Source organism: Lutra lutra, chromosome 9, assembly GCF_902655055.1.
Source record: "Lutra lutra chromosome 9, mLutLut1.2, whole genome shotgun sequence".
NCBI lineage: Eukaryota > Metazoa > Chordata > Mammalia > Carnivora > Mustelidae > Lutra > Lutra lutra.
This window is the reverse complement of record NC_062286.1, coordinates 119,974,817-119,997,594: the sequence shown is the minus strand read 5'-3', so window position 1 is coordinate 119,997,594 and position 22,778 is coordinate 119,974,817. Positions and strand designations below refer to the sequence as shown.

The 22,778-nt window shown below is 44.5% G+C and overlaps 1 protein-coding gene across 2 annotated transcripts; it reads right to left on the bottom strand.

Moving 5' to 3' along the window:
* Window positions 1-1,126: 1,126 nt before the first annotated feature.
* DYNLRB1 (dynein light chain roadblock-type 1) lies at window positions 1,127-20,126 on the bottom strand. 2 transcript variants are annotated; one of them, XM_047746074.1, is made up of 4 exons: window positions 20,024-20,126; window positions 11,247-11,322; window positions 5,110-5,277; window positions 1,127-1,485 (listed from the first exon to the last, which is right to left on the bottom strand). In XM_047746074.1, exons 1-4 carry the CDS (start codon window positions 20,024-20,026, stop codon window positions 1,442-1,444), a joined length of 291 nt encoding a protein of 96 aa, XP_047602030.1. In that variant the 5' UTR covers window positions 20,027-20,126; the 3' UTR covers window positions 1,127-1,441. The 2 variants fall into 2 exon arrangements, with proteins under 2 accessions (XP_047602030.1, XP_047602031.1); XM_047746075.1 differs by lacking the exon at window positions 20,024-20,126 and adding an exon at window positions 19,669-19,815.
* Between the last annotated feature and the right edge of the window lie 2,652 nt (window positions 20,127-22,778).

The window sequence follows — 22,778 nt, the reverse complement described above, 5'->3', positions numbered from 1 at the left end:
TCTGGTCCTCCAATCCCTCCTTCCTCAGCTATGCTTCCTGAGCCCACTGGGACAGGGCAAACCTGCAATGTTTTCCCAGAGAATCAGTTTTCCTTGGTGATTTGGGGAAAATTATTTGAAAGTATTACTGCTATATTAAAACAAGCGTGGATATATTATGGAGTGGAAAATCCCTATTATCTTCCACTAAAAAGGGAGATTCTGAAAAGATTTTGCTCAGGCCTTATAAACTACACCCCCACGCTCCCAAGGGTGCCTCTTTTACTCCCCTGATACCATTAAGGAAACTTCACTGGAAAATTTCAAGAAGTATTTTTGCTAGATGGAAGAACTCACTGTAGACAAAGGTTACTTCTGGCGAATGAAGGATAATGAAGTTTTGAATCTTTTTCCCTCTATAACAAGAAACAAAAGACAAAAAGAAAAACCTAATACAAAAAATAAATACATATGGTTCCTGGGAGAAAAATCCCAGAGTGCTACGGGATGACAGGTGGCCTACAGCCTCACAGAGTAGCAGTTATGTTCTGGGACCACCTACCTTGAGTCTAAGGGAAGGAAGGCACACGTTTACCTGTTTATGAGCTCACTCATAAATGGGACCATCGGGGAATTCCGAGAAGAAGGTGCAGAAAAAAAGAGCTTCTGGAATCACAGACTGCCACAGTTGTGAAACTTTGGGCAAGTCATTCTCTAGACCTGTTTCCTCATCTTTAATACGGCTTTAACACTGTCTTCAGGGTACTGTGAGGATGATATGAGTCAAGGTATATAACACGCTGGTGTATTCTGGGTACTCAACAAATATCACACCTTTCCTATCCCTGGTACAGTGTAGCAGAGAAAAAAAAAAAATCTTTCAAAACACTGGCAGGAGTGGGAAACGATAAGAGCGGTGGCTAGGGACTAGAGGCCCAGAAACCAGGGTACCGATTATAAACCGGACTCTGCTCCACAAGTGTGGCCACAGGTGCAGTAGGAAGCAGGCCTCTCTGAACCGCAAATACAATCTGCCATGCGGGCTGGAGGCAGCAGCGGGGCTCAGCCTTTAGACCACGTGATTACACAGGAAGAGAGGGAGGCAGAGAGGCCTTTTCAACCTAGTATTTAAAGACACACAGCAGGATAAGCATTTCAGTTATTTTTAGTTAAACAAAAACAGCCTTTTCCAAAGGTGATAAAGTGAACTGAAGGTCAGAAGGAAGCAGGGTGTGGGCTGCTCAAAGCTCTTGCTCCAAAATCTGGACGTGAGGAAAGAAGGCCCTCCCAAGAATTCAAGGGTGACTGGCCAGCAGAGGGATGACTTTGATGACTGGTCACTGGAGCATCCTCTAAGGAGGCCCTAAGGTGATTTCCACCTGCCAGTCGGTTGACATGATTAACATTATTATTCTTGGGGACTATTAAATTAAGGAATGACGCAGGAAGCCAAGAGAGTGGCTTATTCAGTTGGATTCTGAATCACAATCAGGAAATAGTCTTTATCTGCAAAAGAGAAAAATGAAAAAATAAACCATTAAATCATTAAAATTAAAATTAAAATTACCAACCATAAAAGGGGAGAGGAACATAAAAAGCACCGATGCTCAGGCTACTTCCAACTGTTGGGAAAACAGAAGATGAACTTGCATGCTTCCCAAGGTGGCTTCTGCTGTGTGGTTGCTGGCAAAGCGAAGCCCCTCCCACCCAGCAGCACAAACCCTTTTCTAATATTCATGCTACTATATGAACAGGGAGGTAGGAGTATCACGCCTGTTTCCTGGGTAGGAAAACTCAGATTCAGAGAATTTAAATGAATGGCCTACGGCAGTGATTCTCAAACTAGAGAGCACATGAATTTCCTGGAGGTCTGGGCTCAAAACAAACACTACTGGTCCCCGCCCCTAGCCCTTCAGATTCAGTAGGTCTGGAGTACAGCGGAAGAAATTGTTTTTGTTTTTTTTTTAATTAAGTTTTTTTTTTTAAGATTTTATTTATTTGTTTGACAGAGAGAGATCACAAGTAGACAGAGAAGCAGGCAGAGAGAGAGAGAGAGGGAAGCAGGCTCCCTGCCGAGCAGAGAGCCCGATGCGGGACTCGATCCCAGGACCCTGAGATCATGACCTGAGCCGAAGGCAGCGGCTTAACCGACTGAGCCACCCAGGCGCCCCTTAAATTTTTATTTTTAAATTTGTATTTACTTTTTTAAAGTTTTGTTTATTTATTTATTTACTTACATATTTCTCGATACAGCCAATGTGGGGCTCAAACTCACCGCCCCAAGATCAAGAGTCACATGCTCCTTTTATTAAGCCAACCAGGCATCCCCTAAACAAGTTTTTAGTTTTAATTACAGAATAGTTAAAAAAATTTACTTTTTTTAAAAAAAGATTTTATTTATTTATTTGACAGACAGAGATAGTAGGCAGAGAAGCAGGCAGAGGCGGGGGGGTGGGGCGGAGGGAGGGGAGACGGAAAGTAGGCTCCCTGCTGAGCAGAGGGCCCGATGCAAGGCTCGATCCCAGGACCCTGGGATCATGACCCGAGCCGAAGGCAGAGGCTTTAACCCACTGAGCCACCCAGGCGCCCCAAGAATTTACATTTTTAACAAGTTCCCAGGTAATGCTGATGCTGCAGGTTCTGGGACAGCCACTAAGTTAAGGTTGCTTTTCATTTTATTTTAGTAGAGACTGGAGAAGCAGAGCATTTCAAACTTGGCCCACTTAAACTACAAACATTTATCAAGGCTCCCATGTGCCCAGTCCTGGGCCAATCGCTTCTCATTTGGTACCTCAATAAATCACTCCATGAGACAGACACTAGTGTTTTCCACCTCACTGAAGCTCAGAGAGGTAAGTGACTTGCCCAAGCCAGAGTAAAAACGCAGGGTTGGGCAGCTAGCTGGGTTTGACCCAGATGCTCTGCACACTTATGGTCTGCCCTCTGCTGAAGAGAGGAGAAATGGTAGGACCTTGGCCTTGTCTGCTTTGTGTGTGCTGATTCAAACCCAAAGTTTGCTTCTTCCCATGATGACAGGCTGTTGCAGATAGGAAGAAACAGATTTTATATGACTAAGAGTTTCATGGCTAAGCAATCTGTATAAGTTAAAATCACTTACAAATAAAAGTAGAAATAATTAACAAGCCACCAATAAAACAGACACAATTAGCAATACAGTGTCTTTTCTTCCAAGTATCAAGCTCTAAATTCAATAACATCACTCCAAGTGCTTTGTGGGAAGCAGAGTGTTAAAGCTTGATCATGCTATATTAACTTGGCTTTGTATTAGTGAGGTTAACAAATGAAAATCAAAAGTCTGTCTTAAAACATCTTTTCGCACAGGCTGTTCTGGGCCAGGACGGGGTGAAAACTGGCACACATACGGCAGACCAAACTGTCTGAAACTACCTGTTGCTATTTGTGGTCCGGGAAGCAGCTTCTCACTTTGATCAACCAGAAAGATTAGGTGGGAAGAAAGGGATACTGGACTTCCTTCCTGGGCAGGGCTCTTCCAAGTTGTTCCCATGGTGTGGGATGCTAATTATAGTACCATAAAGACCCACCTCAACACGCAGCAACTAGGCCTGTTCTATGCTGGGGGCCATCCCCGTGGGACTTGAGCTCTATGGAAATCCCAAGGCCATCTAGTCCTAATGCTTCAGAGGCTCTGGACAGTGGCTCTTGCCCACAAGAGTTCTGGCACCAAAATCCAGAAACTGTGAGCCCCTGTGACTGGGTCAATGGTTCTCCCCTTTGTATCCTTCTAAGCAGCCAGGAAGGTCAGAACAAGCCTGAGCAGAAAACCACCACTGCCCTGCTACTGGGGTGGGTGACCCATCACATGACCCCAGAATTCTGCAGCCAGCTTCCTCTTCATCTGTGTTGCCAAGTCCAAGGACACTCAGCATCCACAGCCTCCCTATTACCCTCCTTCATCTGGGCCCCAAAGACAATCATATTGCCTCCTGGCTTAAAAACTGTCACAGGGTCAAGTCCATACAGCTAAGTTTGGTGTCTGATGCCTCTTCAATAATGGACCAAACATCTCACCCCTCATTCCTTCCCACACATATTCTGATGGGCTAGACGAGCTGTGCTGCAGCCTACCTGTGTCATCACAGGCACACTGAACTTTGTGGCCCAGCCAAAAAAAGAGAGGAGGAGGAGCAGAAGTAATAATATAATAATAGTCCTGGACAATTAATCTGTCCACCACTCACTCCAGTCTGTGAGTGAGGTAATGCAGGCCACGACAGGTGGCCCTGATGTTCCCTTCTGTGGCCCAGTCCTTCCAGGCTCCTCCCAGGAGGCGCATTTCATCATCCTGCAAATGATCCTAAGACCTAAAGACAGGTATAGTTCGTACTACACAGCTTCCCCACCCCCCCAAGATTTTATTTATTTGACAGAGAGAGATCACAAGTAGGCAAAGAGGCAGGCGGGTGGTTGGGGAGGGGAGCAGGCTCCCTGCTGAGCACAAAGCCCGATGCAGGGCTCGATCCCAGGACCTTGAGATCATGACCTGAGCTGAAGGCAGAGAGGCTTAACCCACTGAACCACCCAGACACCCCCTACACAGCTCTTAAACACAGGCCAAAACAAAAGCAGCAATTTGTTCCAACACCGGAGGAAAAGCTGGCCATACAGGGCCCAGAGAGACAGGACAACACTTCAGAAGTAGGCAATTTAATATTTTTTCAAGGATAAAATGACCATATATTTTTGTCTTGTGCTTTGGTTTCAAATCACCGAATTCTTTTTCTTTCAAACATCGCTTTCCCATCCCTCCAACTTGGTTACACTCTTTCCTGTGCCTTCTAGATTCAGCTCAAATGTCCCCTTTTCTGAGAAGACCTAACCACACCTTCCTCTATGTTCCATGAGACCACGATTCCCCTCTGTGGCCTAGACTCTAATAGAGGGTCTGGCCTAGAGTCACAGTGCATAAGTATGTGTTGGGGATGCCAGCCAGAGACTAGCTAGGCAGTGAGGCAATCAACTCTGTACCTTCTATTCTTCAGGCTCGCAATGGCAACTATGGGGACACCAATGTGCCAAGTTGTCCTGATAAGCTACCCACAATATGCTGTGACAGTCTGCTCCCAAGTGGGAATGTGGAAGACCTCTTACCTGGTGCAACCATAATTTCATTTTTCTTGGAGCGAATTCGAAGGAAGGTGAGGTCATTTTGGGGGTCAATTTCACGCACGGTGCTCCGGGCCTTCAAGATGAAGTTGTGCATGAGGTTGGCATACTGTGTGGTGGTAGGATTGTCCATGGTGCTCTTGATGGGAATGCCTGAGGGGAGAGCAGGGAATGAGTAGGAAGCTGGAGCCCCATTCTGCCCAGTTCCCAACCCCACACCCTTAAGTCAAGAGTACTGGACCAGCAATTAATAACCAATGCCACTATTTACTGAGGGCTTGGCAGGCACAGTGCTGAGCACTTTAAGCACGGCAGCACCAGTCCCTGGAATGACTCTGGCAGTGGAATCACCATCTTCACTTGCCAATGAGGCAACAGAAGCACTGAGCCTTCACATAGCACAGAAGCAGTGGGGCTAGGATTCAAATGCAGGCCTGTTGGCTCCACTGCTGGGCTCCTTCCACAGGGCTGCACTGTCTTGACCGGCTTCCAGCAATAAAAGGAGAGACTATCATTCAGAATACTTAGAACCTGAATAAAGAGGACAGCTCTTGTGAATTTGTAAATACTGAAAAGTAGGAAGAAGAAAAAAAGGTCGCCTGTGTCAAGACACTACCATCACTAGGTGCTTTTGCTCCAGTTTCCACCAAGGGAGGCTTAGGGCCCAGTTATAAACACATGTCTACACACATGATCGTGTCCCTCAAAGTGTGTTTCTCTGTCTGCGTATAGACTTGTAAACAGCATTGCTATTGCTTTCAAATAGCCCACAACTGGCCATTCCACAGAATTAATCATTCCTTTATTGTTGGTACATAGGCTGGATTTTTTTTTTTTTTACTTAATTACTATGCCGTGAACACCATTGTGTACCAAGCCTTTTCTGTTTTGAAGATTGTTTCCTTTCAATGAACTATTAAAAGGACCTCCCTTACTAGTCAGTGCCTATCATCATGGAGGTGAAAAATGGGGCTCAGCTGGAGCCAACTCAGGACATAACTTAATCATCAGGTTGTCTATGAATCACTGTGACCTATCAGCAGAAGGTTCCACGGAGGAAGCCTTAAGCTGACAGGCATTTGTGATGAATGTGGCACAAATGACTCCTCACACATAAGTGGCCAGATACGGGTGCCCATGACCCTGCTGGTCTGGCCCACAAGTGACCAGCTTAAGGACTGGCCAAAGGCAATTACCCTCAGGCCTACTCACAGGTGGCAAGAAACTGGCCCAATCTTGTCTTCTTAGGGCACAGGAACATGAGTGTGGGCAAAAGAGGACATAAAAGCAAGAGAAGCAGCTGAGTCAGAGGCTGTTCTGAGCCAAGTGAAGTCATGAAGACAGACTGTAGTGATCATTTGCCTTTAAGCGACAAGACAACTAGGTAACTAGGGCTGCTACTGGGTCCTGGATGGCAACAATGTGCCCACCAGGGCCCCTTGAGGCTTCACTCCATAGCAGAATCTTCCTAAGGATGGCAGTAGGAGCAGCTGCGGTGATGACTGAGTGAAATCTGATGACCTGGACTTACACCCTAGCTCTACCCCTTGGGGTGGCTATGTGGCCTTACACAAGTGAGTTAACCTCTCAAGCCTCTGTTTCTTCATCTGTAAAATAATGCTTGTGCTGTGAGGATTAAATACAGCTAATCCATTTAAGAATGTTTAGCAAGAGTACAAACGTAATGTTGGCTTGTTACCAACATCAGTACAAAATAAATTCCATCCCCCAGGTAACTTGAGGGGCCAATGTCAAGGCCTGGCGAAGTCTGGATGATCAAAACTCTTAACCTTCTCTTCTTATATACCACAAGGCCATCTTCTCTCAGGTCCCTCTGCCTGGAACTTTCCTTCCTTCCCCATTCTCTCATAATTCCCACTGGTCCCTCAGATGTCCATTTTCTGGTGGATCTACCCACCTCCAGATGTGGTCAATGCCCCCATTCTACCACCCACCCACACAATTTTCCTTCAGAGCTGTTTCCTCTGGAGTTTGATATCACACCATTATGAAAGTGACCTGGACCAGGTCTGATTTGCTCACCATTGTCCTTAAAGAGACTTCACTAAGCATTTATTGCAGATGATAAATAAGTGCTCTCAAGGGTTCCTTCAACAGTTCAAATACTGTCATGAGTCTGATCACATTTCTACTAAGTGACAGGTGTACAAATGAGACAAGAAGCTAAACACTTGTTGGCTCACTTTAAAAAGCAAAAGAAAACACTGAGGTAGTGAGGAGGTGGGACAGGGACCAAAACCGGAGAGCATTTCAAGTAAGGACAAGATATCAAGTCCAGATTCACAGGATGTCAGAGCTGGGGACACCACACAGAGAGCCGAACAATTAGGTCACCTCCTCCAAGCTTGTGCCTTCACAAATGCAGACTGTGCAGCCTGCAGAAGTAGCTGGTTACTAGGGAGCATGATTTCTAACTTGGGGCTTAGATCCATCAAGACCAAGGTTGTAAAGCCAGGTCCTCCCACCAAACCCAGATTCATCAATCAACAGTAAAAAACATTAACAATATTTTACAGAGGCAGTAATCCCCTGCGTTATCTGTGGTTTCACTTTCCATGGTCTCAGTTACCTGCATCAATTCTGGTGTGGAAGCAGATGATTCTCCTGATCAGGTCCATAGTAGCCTACTGTTGCCTCACAATGCCTAGGTCATTCACCTGACTTCATTTCATCACAAAGGAAATTTTAGGATCGCACGTCATTACAAGAAGGGTGAATACCATATAATACGGTATTTTGAGAGACCACATTCACATAACTTTTATTATAGTATATTGTCATAATTTTTTTTTAAAGATTTTATTTATTTTTTTGACAGAGAGAGATCACAAGTAGATGGAGAGGCAGGCAGAGAGAGAGAGAGGGAAGCAGGATCTCCACCGAGCAGAGAACCCGATGCGGGACTCGATCCCAGGACCCTGAGATCATGACCTGAGCCGAAGGCAGCGGCTCAACCCACTGAGCCACCCAGGCGCCCTCATAATTGTTTTATTATTAGTTTTGTTCTTAATCTCTTCTTGTGCTTTATTTATAAATTTAACTTTATCGTAAGTATGTACATATAGGAAAAACCATACTACACATAGGGTTGAGCACTATCCTGTTTTCAGGCATTCACTGGGGGTTTTGGAATGTACCCCCCATGGATAAGGGGGGACTACTGTATTTGTTAAGCACCTATTACGTGTCAACATTGTTCTAGGTGCTAGGGATACAGCAGTGAACACAAGAGACAAATCTCTGCCCTCGAAGCTTACAAGTTGAGTCTTTTATGTTGCCCTATGTGGGTAGCAGCACAAGATGGAAGGGGGTCTGAAGAGGTACAAATGGAATGGAATATTCCTTAAGTTCTTGGTAATTCCCCTTAAAATTCACATTTTTACTATGAAACATCATTTAAATTTGGCCAAGGCAAAGATGTCAAAAGGCGGTGACAGGTGGTTGGTAAGTGACTGGGATAAGGGTATGTCATTAGTTCAGGAGCAAAAGCAGTCACTCGGGGCTGGAGTGGTTAGGAAATGCATCCTGCAGGAAAAGGCAGCTGAGCTGAATCATTTGGGTATGAAAGCCCTAGAGGGGGTAATAGGAATCCCTAACTAATCATCCTTCATGGAAGCTTCCAGAGAGCTTAAAGGCACTATAGAGCAGTGAGTTCTGACGACCGACAGCCAGAAGTGGGGGACCTTGAACATGTCACCTAATTTCTCTCAGCCCTGGGTTTCTCATTGTAAAATGGGCAGTGCTCGCTTCAGCGGCACATATACTAAAATTGAAAAATGGGCAATACTCCTGCCTTGCAGGGTCATGGTGTGAAATGTAAATGAGAGACTGAAGCGGGAGCTCTGTAGTGGGATACAAATTAAAAATAGATACTTGCAATAATTTTAGCATTTATATGGCAGTTACATCAGGTACTGTTCTAAAAGCTTTCCTTAAAAGGAAACTGGAACAGAGAGGTTAAGTGACCAGCCTAAGATCACACAGCTGATAAAAATTAAGTAGAGCCAGGATTCAAACCTAGGCAGTCTGGTTCCACATTCTATGTTCTTACCCAATACTGCCACATTAGTGTATAAAAAAGAAGTGCCCATCAGTATCCAAAAGGTAAGCAGTTGGGTGCTATATTCTAATGAAAAAGCTCAAGTTTGGGGGCAGACTTAAAGCAAAACTGAAGCCTGTGACTTGCAAATACTGATGGAGGCCTAATCCTCCCCCATTTGCGGTGAAAAAATGCCCAGTCTGAGAAGATAGTCTCTCTAGGAGATATACAAATAGTCTTTCAGATCCTGGAGTAAGAAGCAGCTAAAAGAGATTACCCAAATCAATCACTCCACTTATGGCAGCTGAGGTCTGAAGAAGGGAAGAGGAAGCCCCAGGCCCTCCAGCTGAGCAGTGGCAGACACGAGCCGGAACTTGCTCCTGCCTCCACAGTGTCCCGAGGACCCCAAACCTGCTGCCTGCTTTGACCACATGGCCTAATTAGAGTTTGACAAAGCTGGGGAGCATGCGCTATGCGCTGCCTGGATTGGGCTGGCCGGGGTCTGACAACTTGGAAAATAACATTCTAACTAAGGACATGTCACTTCGACTTTTTCACCCTTGATGACTTGCATTCTGCTCTATAAGTAGGCATTATTGAGAATTCTGCCTTTCTAAAAACAAGGGCTAGAATGACATCACATACACACAGAGCTCTTAAATCAGAGTTCACTAAATGCACTGCACTAGAGAACGGGGGAGGCCAGCTGGGTGACCCTAAGCATTGACTGGGCTACAGACCAGCAGCTACTCTCTGTTTCTTCACAGTACAGTGTGGGAGAGAGCACAAGTGCATTCAGACAGACTTAGCATGAAATGTTGGTTCTTTTTATTTTTTATTTTTTTTTAAAGATTTTATTTCTTTATTTGACACAGAGAGAGAGAGATCACAAGTAGGCAGAGAGGCAGGCAAAGAGAGAGGGGGAAGCAGGCTCCCTGCTGAGCAGAGATCCCGATGTGGGGCTGGATCCCATGACCCTGAGATCATGACCTGAGCCAGAGGCAGAAGGTTAACCCACTGAGCCACCCAGGCGCCCCTGCAATCTTGGTTCTATAATGGCAGGAAAATCAATTAAATTTCTAGACTCTGTTCTCTTTACTGCAAAATGGAGACAACGGGACTGCTTTATGGAATAAATGAAACAAAATGTTTGTAAAGCAATGGCCTGCAGCCTGGCACAGAACAAGTGCTTGATAAATGTTAGTTCTTTTCTTCACCATGTCTACTGCAGTTTGGGAATATTAGTATCCGTACTCTTCTAATTGTTGAAATAATGCTATAGAAAAGGAGGGAGAGGCGCCTGGGTAACTCAGTCAGTTAAGCATCCAACTGTTGATTTCAGCTGAGGTCATGATCTCAGGTTTGTGAGATCGAGCCCCTCACTGGGCTCAGTGCTGGGCATGGAGGCTGCTTAGAATTCTCTTTCTCCCTCTGCACTCCGCACACCCCCTTTCCCCCCCGCCGCCTCCCCAAAGGAGGAAAAAGCTATAGGCATTAAGAAGTTGACCAGAGTATTATCTAGCGAAAAAGTAGAAACAGGGGCACCTGGCCTGCTCAGTGGGTAGACTGTGCAACTCTTGATTTCGGGGTTGTGGGTTTGAGCCCTAGGCTGGGGGTAGAGTTTACTTTAAAAAAAAAAAAAAAAAAAAAAAAAATTAGAAACCATATAAATGGTGGATGGCTGATAAACATTGTATTGGCAATTAAAAATTTTGCTTATGTAAATCATGACAAAAAAAGCCAAAAAACCAACTCATGAGTGAACATATGCAAAAGAATAACAACTATAATAATTATGACCAAGAAAAGATATACCTGGGCAAGGGCTAGAAAAGCATGGCATAGTCAAAAGTATGATCTGTCAGGGCAGTGGAATTGAGTGAATTTTTCCTTTTTTAAACTTTGGAATTCCAGTAATAGTGCTAGGACACTGGAAGTGCTTAAAAGAGGATAAAAATTAGATTCTGTACATGAAGGGGCTTAGTAAATAATGTCATGCTAAGTTTGGGCTGTTTTCTTGGGGTCTGCCTATGAGCAGGTCATGGCCAAAGGGAGGGTGTACCTTCTGTGTTCACCACGATGATGCCCTGTACTCCCTTCTGGCTCTGAAGTCGCTTCAGTGTCTCCTCCACCTCTGCCTGCCAGAGAGAACAAGACCCAGGTTAGGAGGGGCCAGGAAGAGTGGACTGACTCCCTCACACTCCTGGCAGATTAATCACATATTTGTCTAACAGTAACAAACAAGTAACACCCAGGCACATGGCACCTCCTCAAAGCTCCCCAGGCCTGTTTGGAGTGGTCCCTAGGTCATCCCCAGGGCTTAAACCATCTGTTACAAACCCCAGCATGGGGTGTGGCTACTCCTGGCTCTTTGCCCACTAGGCACTATTTACCCCTCCCGGTTTAGCTATTTGGGAGCAGAATATAAATACCATTCTTGGGAGTACAGACACATCCATGACTCTCATATTTGGGACACTGGGGGAACCAGACTCTGATGATTTGAAAAAACCCAAACAGTGGTGTCTACTAGGAAGGAGACTAAGTTGTCATTCGTGGCCCAAAGAGCACAAATGAAAATATTCCAAAGGAAGAAAATGACTCCATGAGGATAAACTCGGTGACTTAGTAAGCTAGCATCTGAGACAGTGTGACACATGGTACATGGACACAGAAAATGTGCCTGGGGAAGGGGCTCATTAATCCTGATTCTCCAGAAACTAGCACATGGCATTTGGGCCCTCACCCTATCATGCCAGGCCTTTTATGTTATTATCACTGCCATCTCTTTTACCCTTCCTTCAACTCTCCATCTCCACACCTATACCTCCTTATCTCCAAATCTTTTTTACCCTAACAAGGAAACCCAATAAATTCTTCTAGGCCATCTAAGACATTACCTCTTCCATGAAGCTTTTACTGATCCCCAACTCTGGAGTCTTTGCCCAGTTCTGACTCCCCAAACTCTTGACTGTACCTCTCTAGGAATGCATTAGGTACTGGTTTACTTAAAAGAGTTTCTACAATGCTCTGCACAAAAGGTGCTCAATAAAAAGCTGCTTAACTGAACTAGGCCTAACTCTGTGGATGGAAACTGGCCTTAAAGTGTGCTTGTTCTTAAGAGTTCCCTTCCAGACCAGTCCAGAATCCAGGCAGAAGCTACTCAAAGGGTGAGTCAGACTATGTGGAAAACAGATGCCATCAACCAACCTAAAGGAAGTGGTTCCCCACCCTCAAGGGCTAATGAGTTGGCCTGGAGGGGAGGAGCTTCTAAACAGTGATGGAGAGAGCACAATGAATTATTGTTTTTCTAGTAGGAAAAAAGCTGACAATCCAGTCACTACCACGCACTCCCCAATGATATAAGAATACTGAAATGCTGGAGAGAAGAGCAAACAAGTTCCTCCAATGAGATGGCAAATAGCCTAACACGTCATAAATCTGGAGTCTGAGTAAAAGGACAGGGCTAGCTCTGTGGACATGAGTATAATACAGTGGGTCATGAATGTATGAGGTCATAATTCATTCAAGACTTTCACTGAGCTGCTATTAAATACTATTTTGGAGAGGAGGGGGTAAAGTACAATAGTGGTCGGTATTACATAGTACTCGATCTGACCTGGTAACTTTCCTGAAACTCATCCTAAGGAAATAACTTAAAAGAAGAATACAGCAAGATGTTTGCTGCTGTGACAACTGCAGTCGCAAAATACAGAAAGGCAAAAGTGCCCAATAATTAGGAGAAAAGCCAATTCAATTATAGAATGTCTCGTCACAGGAATATAATACACATATTAACAATGGTAATCAGAATATTTATATCACCACAAAAAGTTCATGATATAACATTAAGTGAAAAGAGCTAAATGCAAAAATAAAGTCCTTGATGAGGGCACCCATGTGAAAACAAGCAAGCTAGGACTCTGAAAAAAATAAAAGCCACAATTGAGCGCAGGGAATTGTAGATAAGATTTTTTTTTTTTTTTCTTTTCCAAAACAGCCTCTTTTTACTCCATTACATTGTTTCTATTTAAAAACATTTTTGGGGGGCGCCTGGGTGGCTCAGTGGGTTAAAGCCTCTGCCTTCAGTTCAGGTCATGATCCTGGCATCCTGGGATCAAGCCCCACATCGGGCTCTCTGCTCCGTGAGGGGCCTGCTTCCCTTTCTCTCTGCCTGCCTCTCTGCCTACTTGTGATCTCTTGTCTGTCAAATAAATAAATAAAATCTTAAAAATAAAAACATTTTTTGGGGGTGCCTGAGTAGCTCAGTTGGTTAAACATCTGCCTCTTGGTTTTGGTTTAGGTCATGATCTCAGGGTCATGGGATTGAGCCCTGCGTCAGGCTCCGTAAGTTAACGCAGAGTCCGCTTGAGATTTTCTCCCTCTTCCTTTCCCCCTCCCCTAACTCGTGCTCTCTCTCTCTAAAATAAATGAACTGAAAAAAAAAAAAAAAAAAAATCCAAACCCAAACATTTTTTTAACCCTTCTCTGTGTATCCAAGAAAGAGATCTCTAATATGGGGACACCGTAGGGCTCTGACATGCTCAACACTGACAGCTCAATGTTCAATCAACCTAGGGAAGAAAAAGAAAGCAAAACCAAAGGTGTCAGAATAGAGGTCTGAAATATTCCCTGGAGGCTGGAAAGTTGAGCTGAAATGAAAGAGATGAATACTTCTTAACTCCTATTCATTTCAGCCCTACGTCAGGTATGTGGATACCTTCTATGTGCCAGACATTATTTTAGGCCTGAGGCTGCTACACTGAACAAAATCTAAAAAAAAAAAAACAAAAAACCCTTGCCCTCGTGAAGCTGAGGGGCAGACATTAACCAAGTAAAATATAAATATAAATTCGGATACAGTAGGGAAGTGGTCTCTGGAATGAAGGGGTTGATGGCAATTCTTTTAAAAATATTTTATTTATTTGAGAGAGAGAGAAAATGTGAGCACAAGTTGGGGGAGGGGCAAAGGGAGAAACAGACTCCAGGCTGAGCAGGAGCCCGATGTTGGGTTCGATCCCAGGACCCTGAGACCATGGCCTGAGCTGAAGGCAGATGCCTAACCAACTGAGCCACCCAGGCAGGCAATTTTAAATAAGGTGGTCAGAGAAGACCTCACCAAGATGATAGCTGTAGAGATCTGAATGAAGAAAATGAGGGAGCTAATGTGGATTTCTAAGGAGAGCATTCCAGACCGCATAAAGAGCAAGTACAAGAGCCCCGAGGTTAACATATTTCAGGGCTCAAAGGAGCCAGTGTGGTTGAAGTGCGGTGAGCAGCAGGCGGCCAGATGACAGAGGTAGCCAGGGTCAGATTTGATTTCAGTGGGTCTGGTAGACCACAGCAATGACTTTGGTTTTTAATGGGGATGATATGGGGAGCCACTAGCAGGCTTTGAGATGAGGAGTGACAAGATCTGATGTTTCAAAACAATGGGTCTGGTTGCTCTGTGGAGAACAGACTGTAGGGGGCAAGCACAGCCTGCCTGAGCCCGGGTCCAGATAAGTACTGCTTCCTCTGAAGGAAGCAACCTTCACTCCTGCACTCACTGCTTGATGTAACTAATTCCCGACTCTTTGGATGCAGCTCATGAGTCTGCTGTGGGAGATCTTCTCCCCTCTCCTGGGTACCCTTCACCCTGCCTTCACAGCACATATCACATTGGGATGTAACTATCTGTGTTCCTCTAGACCCAAAGCACCCCAGGAACAAGAACCCCAACTTTAGAGCCCCACTACCTGGCACAGTATAGACTCAGTAAATACTTAAGGAACAAATAAAAAGTATTTCTACAACCATGTTTTACAAAAATCAACTTTTCAAGTATGGCGGGGGGGGGGGGGGCAAGGCCTTACAGTACCCAGGGTAAACAAGAGCTAGGGTTTAGGTTGATCCTATATTTACCCTCGACCAAGACCTGGCTGCTTAAAAGAAAACACACACAAGAAAGGGAGGACATACAATTATACATTAACCTGCTCAGTGCCTGCTGTAAGTCAGATATTGGGATGAATGTTTTCAGACACCTCTCTCATCTGAACCTTCCATGGTTAGTAGGATCTCCATTTTACAATGAGGAAATGAAGATTCAGAAAGGAGAAGTTGTGCCTAAAGACACACAGCAGGTCAACAGAAGAGATGAATATACCACTGATCACAACTGATGAGGTCCCTGCCGTAGGGAGCTAACATTCTGGTGAAGAGACATTCATTTTTCTTTTTTAAGATTTTTATTAAATTGAGAGAGAACAAGCACAAGTGTGTGTGTGAGAGAGAGAGCAGAAGCAGAAGGGCAGAGGAAGAGGGAGTAGCAGGCTCCCTGCTCAGATGTGGTGTTTGATCCCAGAACACCGGAATAAAGACCTGAGCTGAAAGCAGGCGCTTAACTGAGTCACCCAGGTGCCCCTAGATCGATCGATCGATCTTTCTTTCTTTCTTTTTTTTTTTTTTTTGATGGCTGATGGTGAAAAGACATTCAGAAAACAAGTAACCATGATTCTTGAAGGGTACAGGGACAGGGCTGGGGGCAGAGGAATATACTTCAGCTAGTATGGTCTGGAACACCTGAGGCTGTAATCTTTAAGCGAAGAACTAAATTATGAGAAAGCAAGCACTCCAGGCAAAGGACTGAAAGCAAAGGCAGTGAAGTGGAAACAAGTTTGGCATGTTTAAAGAATGGAGAGGGCTAGTACTGCCCATGTTTTTTGATTCTTTATTAATTTGATAGGCGAAAATCATGTAACAGAAAGTCAACTTTAATTTTTAAGACTTATCAGTGAAATTGAAATGAAACATTGTTTACATCTCTCTCTCTTTCTTTTTTAAGATTTTATTTATTTATTTGACAGAGATGACAAGCAGGCAGAGAGGCAGGCAGAGAGAGAGAGGGGGGGAAGCAGGCTCCCAGCTGAGCAGAGAGCCCGATGCGGGGCTCGATCCCAGGACCCTGGGATCATGACCTGAGCTGAAAGCAGAGGCTTTAACCCACTGAGCCACCCAGGCGCCCCTACATCTCTCATTTTTAAGTCTTTAGATTTTTCCACATATCTACTGATTTTCAAAAACTTTTGTATGTTAGAAATATTAGACTTTGGTCAAGTATATAGTTAAATATAATAAAAATAATTTTCTGTAAGACTAGAGAATAGTCTTTTCCAACATGATCCCAACCAGTAGGATGGGGCTAGGCCTGGGGGGGTTGGGGATCATGAGGTCTAGTGAGGGGTCTCCAGGAGAGCAGAGCACCAGCTACTGATCTGGGTTCAGGAGAAACTGCTTTAAACAAACCTCAAGTTCAGCCCTAAAAGAGCCAAGAAGAAAAACTAATGTTACCAAAAAGCCACAAGTAGCAACAGGGGCATTTACAGATAGGAAAGGACAGTCTTAGGCAGGCATCCAAGTATTGCCAGCTCTAGATCAAGGTTTGTCGTTCCTGCCGAGCTAGCCAACTGGTCCCAGATCTGCCTGGGTGGATATGCAGTCCCCCAGGGTTGGCTCACATCTCCAACTTCCTGTCCTGCTCCTAGAGAGAGCCCAACTGGTATCTTCTGCATTCTGGGTTGTAGGTAGCACTAACATGGTGTCTGCACCAGGCAAGAAACAAACCTTTCGGGTTCTTTAGTTCCCAGGTACATGCTGTTGACAGAGGGAAAAACAAGCAGCAGTATAAGCAGGATTACTTATTGGTTCAGCTAAGAGGAATAATCATCAGAAGCGATTCACAAAGAAACTGACCCATCTGACTCCTAAGCACAAGCATTATACTTTGTATAAAACAAAAATAAATCAAAACAAAAAAAAATCTGCATCTAATATAACGAAAGAGTAATTCCAAAGCATCACACAAAATGATTAAGAAAAATAAAGTCTGGAGGCGCCCGGGTGGCTCAGTCGGTTAAGCATCTGCCTTCAGGTCAGGTCATGATCCCAGGGTCCTGGGATCGAGTCCTGCATCAGGCTCCCTGTTCAGGGGAGAATCTGCTTCTCTCTCTACCCTTCCCTCCTACTCATGATCTCTTGCTCTCTTTCACCTTCTCTCAAATAAATAAATAAAATCTTAAAAAGAAAAGAAAAATAGTCTAAAAGTTAAGTGGGCAAAAAGGATACTAGTAGAAAATATACCTAAGAGAAATTACAAACATATAGAAAAATGTTCAGTTTCCTGAAAAACAAGAGACATTTCATTTCATTCCTTAAAAAATGAAAAATTGTAGCAATGATGAAGTGATTTTAAATCTAGCAGTTATGGCAAAGCTGGTACAAAGGCAATTCGACCTTTTGGGAAAGTGACAGGACAACACTACTGCAAGACCCATAAGTTTTGGTCCCTTGGCCTCAGAAGTTTTTTTCCCTGAGGATTTTTCCTAAGGAAATAATCTAATAATTTTTTTAAAAAAGAAAAATAAATTCTACACATACAGAAGTACTCATCACAGCATTATCTCAACTAATGAAGAACTAGAAGCAACCCAAATGTACACCAGGGGAATGGTTTTGCAAATTATGGTACAGCTATTTTACTATTATGTAGTCATTAAAAATAACAGATCACAAAGATGATGTAACAATCATCAGATGAGAATAGTTTTGTGTAGGGGCGCCTGGGTGGCTCAGTGGGTTGGGCCCCTGCCTTTGGCTCAGGTCATGATCTCGGGGTCCTGGGATTGGCCCCCCCGCATTGGGCTCTCTGCTCAGCAGGGAGCCTGCTTCCCCCTTCCCCTCTGCCTGCCTTTCTGCCTACTTTTGATCTCTGTCAAATAAATAAATAAAATCTTAAAAAAAAAAAAAGGAAATAGTTTTGTGGTGAAGTAAAACCAGATAGTGTTATGGATGATTTTTATATCACCATTCTGAAGGTCAATCTGGCAGTTTCTACCAAACTATAAAATATGCATGCCATAAGTAACACCTCTAGGAATCTACCCTATATCCTACATAGACACTAGCATGAACACACACACAGACAACAGTTACTGCAGGGGTGCCTGGGTGACTCGTAAAAATTTCTGACTCTTGATTTCGGATCACGTCATAATCTCAGGGCCCTGGGATGGAGACCAGAATCCAGCTCTACGCTGAGTGGGGTCTGCTTGAGAATTCTCTCTCCCTCTGCCCCTCCCCCTCACTTGCATTCTCTCTCTCAAATAAATAAATCTTAAAAAAAAAAAAAAAAGACAATAGTTACTGCAGCACTGACTAGAATGAAAAACTGTAAGTCACCTAAATGTAGTTACTGCAATGGAATATTATACAGTCCTTAAAAAGAATGAAGATTTGTATATACTGCCATGGAAAAATGTTTGGTATTTCTAAGTGAACAGAGTAAGCTCTAGAAAGATCTCTTCCTATGTATAGCCTAAAGTAAACTTAATACCTAGAAACATAAAATGTTCTAGTGTCATGTAATAAACAGCTTATATGTGAATGTGCTTATGCACTAATCAAATCTAGGAGGAAACACACCCAACTGCCAACAGTCATTTATCATAGGGGAGTGACATGGGGACCACATGCACTTTCTACATTACTTTGAAACTGCTTGAATTGTTTAAAATGTGCATCTAAATATGTTCTGCTTTTATAAGTAAAAACACAGTAGCATGGTACTAGTTGCAGTAAGCTACCATTTGTGTCAGAAGACGAGGGAGCGTACACCTAACGGTATTTGCATGTAGAGGTATAAGAAACTAACTTTCAACTCTGGTGACTGAGGCTGGGGATTAGGGGTGGGAGATTTATTTTTCAGTCAGATCCTTTCAGATAATTTTTTCTTACTGTGTGCAGGTTAATTTTTTTTTACACTTTAAAAAGTGATGTGAAAGATGAGGTTACTTATATTCAAAGTAATTACTACATGTTTTTCGGGACGTTAACACATTCTTTGTGGTGTAATAATAAATGAGAAAAGCAGAGTCCACAACTGTACATTCAATAGGAACTAAACTACATAAAGTGAAAACTGAGGACAGAAAGATTAGGCTATGTCTTCTAATTACAAATGTTTGCCTCTAGGTCATGGCACTGTCCCTTTTTCCTTTGCCATTTTTATTGTGGGCTTTACATTTTTAAATAAGATTTTGGCCTTAACATTTCAGAAGTCTCTTCAAGCTTTCTACAAGTAGGGAGGATGAAAACCACGGGAAAACAAACCGACAAAGGCATAAAGAGCCAAAGGCATAAAGTTCCTGCCAGCAAGGCTTTGGGATGCCCAAGGGTGGATCCCCCCAATTTCTGATTCATGCACCAAGTTCCAGACGCTCGAAAGAACCACAGGAACAGAAAGGCGTCTGTCAAGCTTCCTGGGTTCAAATCAACCTCCGCCATTTCCCGAGGCAAGGCATTTAATTTGACTCGGCTTCAGACTCCACGTATGTCAAATGGGGATAATGGCTGCACCTACCTCACAGAGCTGGAGTGAGGAGAGTCAAGGTACGGAAAGCGCTTAAGCAGTGACTGACACAAATAAAGCTCCCAGGAAACATTACCATTATTGTTATCACGCAACAAGGCCCGGGACGCTAGGATGCAGGAGCCTGTGGGACCGCCTCCGCATCTCCGTCAGACCCTCGCCGAGGCCCGAGCTCCTGCTTCCGGGCAAGGGTCAGCGGGATCCGGTGGCCCCACCTCGGTCCCCTCTGTCCCCTCAATCCGGGTCTAGAGGCCTGCGCCGCCCGGGTTCCGCCCTCCAGTCAGCTCCGGCCCAACCACGCCCAGCCCCGCGGATTCCCAGGCCGGCACTCTGAGACGCCTCCGGAGGATGGAAGGCCAGGCGCAGGGTGGTGGGCGGCCGTGCTCGGCCATCTTCCGGCCGCTAGCCACGAGCTCCAGGCAGACACTCACCATCTCTATACGAACGGGTAGCTCCGCGACGCCGGCGCTCTATCCAGTCCCAGTATCTCTCCGCGCCTGCGCACAGACCCTGTCAAGACGGACAGCTCTGGCACCCTATCAGGAGCGAGTGTAGCACGGGTGGACAGGCGGGTCTTAGCTCCCCCAGGGCTTGTAGGGAATTTACCAGGCGCTGTCCGAAAGTGAAGAGCAGAGGAGCTCTTCAGCTGTGGGAAATTCACAACTCCTTGTGTGCCGAAAGATGCTGGTTAGTGGTGTCAGAAGAGGATTTCAACTCAACCGAGGTCTGAGCTGGCTCTGGAAGTCCTGGGTGGACGGTAGTGGGCGAATACGAAGGCGAGGTGGGGGGTTGCTGAGACCCCTTTTGCACCCTCATTAAGGCAAAAATGAGGCGCGGTGCCAAAATGCACCAAAAGCACAGTAAAGTCGGGTAGTGGGACCGGAGTCATGAGTCTCTGGGGTCACTAGAGCTACCACTTTGGGAATATTCCAGGTAGGTTCTCAGATGGAGTGGACAGGGCTAGCTTGGAAGTATGGCGGTTTCAGCCCCACTTCTGGGTTACCTTGGAGAAACTACTTTACATCTTTGTGTTCCCTTATTTTCTCACTCTTAAAAGGGGGGAGCCTTCCTCTTGTCCTATTTTTTGTTCTTTTGCCTTTGTTAGAAAACAAAATTTGATGGCATAAATTCGAAGCTCTAATTGGCTTTATAAACACGAGTGATGAATCCGGCATCTAAGTAAATAGAGGGAAGCTCTACTGAGCTATGCAGACTTTTACAGAGAGGGGGCATAAGAAAGAAAAGCAATTTGGGGCGCCTGGGTGGCTCTGTGGGTTAGGCCTCTGCCTTCTGCTCTGGTCACGATCTCAGGGTCCTGGAATCGAGTCCCGCATTGGGCTCTCTGCTCAGCGGGGAGCCTGCTTCCTCCTCTCTCTGCCTACTTGTGATCTCTGTCAAATAAATAAATAAAATCTTAAAAAAAAAAAAAGAAAGAGGGGCGCCTGGGTGGCTCAGTGGGTTAAGCCGCTGCCTTCGGCTCAGGTCATGATCCCAGGTCCTGGGTTCAAGCCCCACATCGGGCTTTCTGCTCAGTGGGGAGCCTGCTTCCTCCTCTCTCTCTGCCTGCCTCTCTGCCTACTTGTGATTTCTCTCTGTCAAACAAATAAATAAAATCTTAAAAAAAAAAAAAAAAAGAAAGAAAAGCAATTTATCAGCAAGGAACGAATTATTTAGGCCCTTGTAAGGGGAGAGGAACAGGTCTGTCAGTAAACTTTCTAGTATTTAGGAAATTTCATTTAGGACTGGCTTAAGGTTACATTCCTGGGGAGGTTCCTCAATTCAACCCAGATAATCTAACTCCAATTTTTCATTCCACTGTAGCCTCTCTCCATTAGGGAAAGATGTGCTCCTTCCAGGGGGGCTCTGGATGTAAAGAGAATCCAGTAGCAACTTTAAAGTGAGAAAACTGGGCAGACACCATCTTAATCAGAGGATCAAGGTTAACATTACTATTAACAGAATATAAACGTTTAGGCAGGCAGGCAGGCTTTGGAGTCACAATCCAGAATTCCAGTTTGCACTCTTGCCACTGAATGGCCTCAAGTTCATCACTTTTAGCTTCCATTTTACTATCTGTAAAATAGAAATAATCATCCCTGAAAGTGGCCAGGAAGACTGACAGTTGCATGTGGCATATCTAACCAAGATTGGGACACAGTAATAAATGTTGATAGTTGTCCTGGGACTAAGTGAATATAGGTGTGGTATTGGTTGCTAGGATGGGGAAGACAAACAGAAGAGCAGGTCTGAATTACATGAGGAAAAATAACAGTATGAGTGTTTTCAGTGATCTGTAGGTATAACTGCAAATTCTCAAGGTCCTGTCCTGTGGGGTGCCTTGAGGAAACCCTCTTGCCCACAGCAACTTTGCTTAATGGGAACCTGTTAATAAGGGACAAACACTGTCTTTCTGAGGTCTTCACTGAAGACCCTCTTCTCCTAGCCAAATAGCAAGATGATCATGGAATCCTGCCCACAAATGTCCTGGCCATAGAGGAGCCCTACAGACAAACAGACTTGATAACTGAAATAGGCTGGGAGTGACAGCAATTTCTGTTCTGGAGTTACGCAATAGGAGACATTTCCTAGAAGTCCAGATAACAGGGTCAGTTGGCCACAGCTAGTCTTGTTTGATGTTGTTTTGTATGGTTTGGGGCCAGAAAGCCAAATGTAAGAACAACTACTTCCCACGGAAAATTTCCACATGCTGGGAGAGATCAGTTCCCCCCATCCCTTTTCTCAGCCACACTGAAACTAGATCATTCTAGCTGCTTATTTGAAACATTAAACAGGATAGGGTCTACTTCTCAGGACCTGGGAGGGAACTGCAGTTTCTGTCCTCTAGTCACTGTTAGTTCAGCATTAAAAACGAAACCAAAAAACCAAAACAAATCCCCTTAGCCTCTCACCACTGGTTCTATTTTAAATGAGAGCATGGTTTCTTAACAAGAAAAAGGTCTACTGAAGCTAGAGAGTAGGACAGCATTTTGAGGTTAATCTTGGTAACGAACTGGTGGTTGTCTACTCAGCACCCATGCTGGGGTCCTGTTTTAGAGCATCTTTAGTTGTCTTAGAAAAGCAGATGTCTTCATTTTGGTTCTCTTCAACATAGGGGACAAATCCAGTCTCATCCCAGTAGGTCTTTCCAGTTTTTTCTACCTACTCCACAGTACAGACAGGTTATAA

What these genes read in the sequence shown, in the direction of transcription:
- DYNLRB1 (XM_047746074.1), bottom strand. An exon ending in CATCGTGGTGAACACAGAAG is followed by an intron (nt 5,278 to 11,246) that starts GTACACCCTCCC and finishes CTCTCCCCTCAG; the next exon opens with GCATTCCCATCAAGAGCACC. An exon ending in TGAAATTATGGTTGCACCAG is followed by an intron (nt 1,486 to 5,109) that starts GTAAGAGGTCTT and finishes TCTCTTTTGCAG; the next exon opens with ATAAAGACTATTTCCTGATT.